Source organism: Orycteropus afer, unplaced genomic scaffold (assembly GCF_000298275.1).
Source record: "Orycteropus afer afer isolate SDZICR_OR568_19922 unplaced genomic scaffold, OryAfe1.0 scaffold00840, whole genome shotgun sequence".
Classification (NCBI taxonomy): Eukaryota; Metazoa; Chordata; class Mammalia; order Tubulidentata; family Orycteropodidae; genus Orycteropus; species Orycteropus afer.
The window spans coordinates 389,615-393,512 of NW_006922427.1; the positions used below are offsets into that span (position 1 = coordinate 389,615).

General features: G+C 35.8%; 1 protein-coding gene across 1 annotated transcript; it reads right to left on the bottom strand.

Annotated features, from left to right (window-relative positions):
• Positions 1 to 234: 234 nt before the first annotated feature.
• Positions 235 to 1,167, bottom strand: LOC103212034 (olfactory receptor 2T33-like). The gene has a single exon (XM_007958034.1). It carries the CDS (start codon positions 1,165 to 1,167, stop codon positions 235 to 237), a length of 933 nt encoding a protein of 310 aa, XP_007956225.1.
• Between the last annotated feature and the right edge of the window lie 2,731 nt (positions 1,168 to 3,898).

The window sequence follows — 3,898 nt, forward strand, 5'->3', positions numbered from 1 at the left end:
AAGCCCTAATTTCAGAGCAAAAAAATACCACTGGAAGGTATGACAGAGCTCAAATATAATTTTAATGAATCATATTTCCACAAAGCACATCAAAAAGTTGGCAAAGCAAGGGCACAGTAGTTTCATACAACAGAAAAAAAGGAATTAAATTATATGAATAAAACAACAAAACAGTTTTGGAGTGTTTAACCTGTATCCATTTTGGTTCTTCCTTTCTGACAAATTGTGTTGCTATCAAATAAAATATTTTTCCATCCACCTTTTCAATGCCTCCTTGACTTCTTTATTCCTCACACTGTAAATAACAGGGTTCAAGACAGGTGTGAAGATGGTATAGAAAGCTGAGACCACCTTATCATGGTTCACTGAACGGTATGATTTGGGCCTCATATAGATGAACATGAGGGTACCAAAAAATAGTCCCACAACAGCCAGGTGAGAGGAGCAGGTTGTAAAAGCTTTCTTCTGGGCTGCAACTGACTGCATGTGGAGAACTGCGGCAAGGATTAGGCTGTAGGAGACCAAAATGAGAGCCAAAGGGATCAAGAGCATCAAAATGCAGCAGATGTACATGAAAAACTCAAAAATTGAGGTGTCAGCACAGGCAAGCCGCACCAGTGATGGTGCCTCACAAAAGAAGTGATTGATTTTCCGTGAGTGACAGTAAGGGAAGCTTAAAGTGGCACCAGCCTGCATTAACCCATCAGCCCCTCCCAAGAGCCAGGAACCTGCTGTCATGAGCAAGCAGAGCCTCTGATTCATGAGTATGGGGTAGCGCAATGGATGACATATGGCCACATAGCGATCATAGGACATAGCCGCTAAGAGGAAGCACTCACCCCCTCCCAAAGTGAGAAATAGAAAGATCTGGGCTCCACACCCTGTAGGAGAGATAGACCTAGTGTCCATTAGGTAGTTGACTGCCATTTTTGGAACGATGGTTGAGACCAACATCATGTCCATGAGGGAAAGCTGGCTAAGCAGGAAGTACATGGGTGTGTGGAGTCGAGGGTCCATGTGGATGAGGATGATCATAAGGGCATTGCCCATTAGGGAGATGATGAAGATCATTAGCACCATGGCAAAGAGAAATAGGTGCATCTGTGTGTGATTAAAGAGTCCTAGAAGAATGAAGTTTATAATTGTGGTGTCATTTGAATTCTCCATGGCTCTGTTGGTGCCTGAAAGATGAAAGAATGATAAAGTAATGAGATTTTCTTAAAAAGAAGTTTGGGCACAAAACCACATAAAAAATTGGCAAACCTTCCTTAGGTTTCCGGGACAGTATTACTATGGAAGTAGATTGCCCAACCTTCCTTCTGAGAAGTGGCTGGTGGGTTTGAACTGCCAGCCTTCTGGTTAGCAGTTAAATGCCTTAAGCACTATGACAACAGAGCACCATTTAATAAATACATTTGGGAAATCTACACTTGGAGGGCTAATTTTTATTTGAATCTTTCACTTACCAACAAGGTTTTTGCTATAGCACACATCTCTGCTGTTATTACAAACTGTTTTTTATTTAACCAAAATTGGATAGCATGCTTATACGCAAATGCATTGCCCATAGTGACACACCCTTGGGCTTTCGAGGTGGTATCACTACTGAAGTAGATTGCCCAACCTTCCTTCCTAGGAGTTGCTGGTGGGTTTGAACTGCCAGCCTTCTGGTTAGCAGTCAACGGCCTTAAACACTATGCCACAGTGGTACAAATTAAACCATTATCATTTTATAATATTTTGATGTTGTTGTTGTTGTTATGTGCCATCAAGTCGGCCCCGACTCATAACGACCCCTCCTTGGGTATCCGAGGCAGTATCACTACGGAAGTAGGATTGCCCAACCTTCCTTCCGAGGAGTGGCTGTTGGGTTTGAACCGCCAGCCTTCTGGTTAGCAGTCAAGTGTTTTAGCCACTATGCTACCAGAGCTCCTTATACCACATATACATGAATCATAGTGTTAAAAATATTAGTTACAAAATCCAAGTTCTTTTCACTTTTGGTATTTCTATGTTAAATGAGATTCAAATTTATATATTTTAGTCTATATTGAGGTGATATGTTTCATAATTAGTTTTACATGTGTATTAGATATTTGACTAACATTTTCTCTCTTAATTTTCTTCAATATCAAGATAAATTAAAATTCCAAAAGTTACAAAAATTGTACAACTAATGAAACCAATTTGCTGGGGAAAAGAAATTTAACAAGTTAAAATCCACCATTCCACACTGAAATGTGGCCTGCACATTAGGCTTTCAGTCACCACAGATACTACTGCATTCATAGCTATATATACTTAATTTTATCTTGACTTGTGTTCCTGGTTATGGCCTCTATATCTCTTTATATTTATAATCCTCTCATCATTTAAAATTGGGATGTGCCATGTTCTCTAATTAAGCTGCCCAATAAAAATGAATATATCCATTCTAAATAAATAATTTCATAAATGAATATAACAAATCTTTATCTTTCTCAGATTTTCACATCACTTTGGCCATCAAATATCTTATATTCTTAAAAAATGGCTAACCAAAATTAAACCTTCAATTCCGACTTACCCAAATGTACTTATGATCACAAAATGAGCCTGAGGTCCAGAATCTCTACAAATAAAATAAACAGATACTCATTTACTTTTAGCAGTAATTTCTCTTTTCACTAAAATATCTAGCTCTCATTTCTTTTATATTTAATAATTTTGAGTAGTAAAATAAGATGCATATGTAAGCAGCTTCAACTACTATACTTAGGTGAAGAGTACCTTTTCTTTCCTTACAAATTCAGATTGTCAATATGAACAATTGATTCTGGATTAATAAGGGAATTATGTTTGGGCTTCATTCATAATCTAAAGTGTAGCTTTTTTTTTTTTTTTTTTACTTTCTATGTGACTTCATTGGAGAAGAGTACAAATATTGTGAATGGTTTTCATATCTTTAAAATATAATACAATTATCTGCTGCCTGGCATATGACAAAAATGACATTAATATAATTAAAATATGTAAATGTAGATGTTCCACAAAAGACCTATATAAAGAAAACTACAAAATACTATGTCCTACATAAATGAAAGAACAAACCATGCTCATGGCTTTGAAGACTCAATGTTGTGTAATTTCAATACTACATAGCCAACTATAGATTTGATGAAATCCAACCCAGATTCCATAAACATTCTTTAAGGGCATGGAAAAATTCATCACTGATTTTTCATGGAAAGAAAAAGAGATCTTAGATAAGCATATCATTATTGAAGAAGAAAAACAAAGTAGGAGTTCTCAAACTCCTTGATCTCAAAACCTACTATACAGCCAAAGTAATCAAAACAGCATGTTATTGGTACCACAAGAGATTCATAGACCAGTGGAACAGAATTAAGAAAGAAATCCATCAACCTATGGAAAGATTATCTTTGACAAAGGGCTAAAATGTATTAAATAGAGAACAGGTAGTGTCTTTAACTAATGGTACTGGAAAAACTGAGTATCAATTTGCAGAAAAATGAAACAAGATTCATGCCTCATATCATACACAAAAGTTGACTCAAAATGGATAAAGGACCTAAATGTAAAACCTAAAGCTATAAAATTCAAAAAACAAGCTACAAAACAATAATGAGAGGGAGCTAACTATGGGTTCTAATTATAGCATAAGTAGAGTAACAAGCAACAACAAAAATATACAAAAACAGAAGATAAGCAAGATTACTGGGACCTTCTAAAATCTAAATTCTCATATTCATCAAATGCTTTCTCCAAAACACTGAAAAGAGAATCTACAGATTGGGGAAAATTATTTAGAAACAATGGAAACAATATATCAAGCAAAGGACATGTCTAAAATTTATACAAACCTTGAACATATCAGCATCAGAAAAAAAAAAAAAAA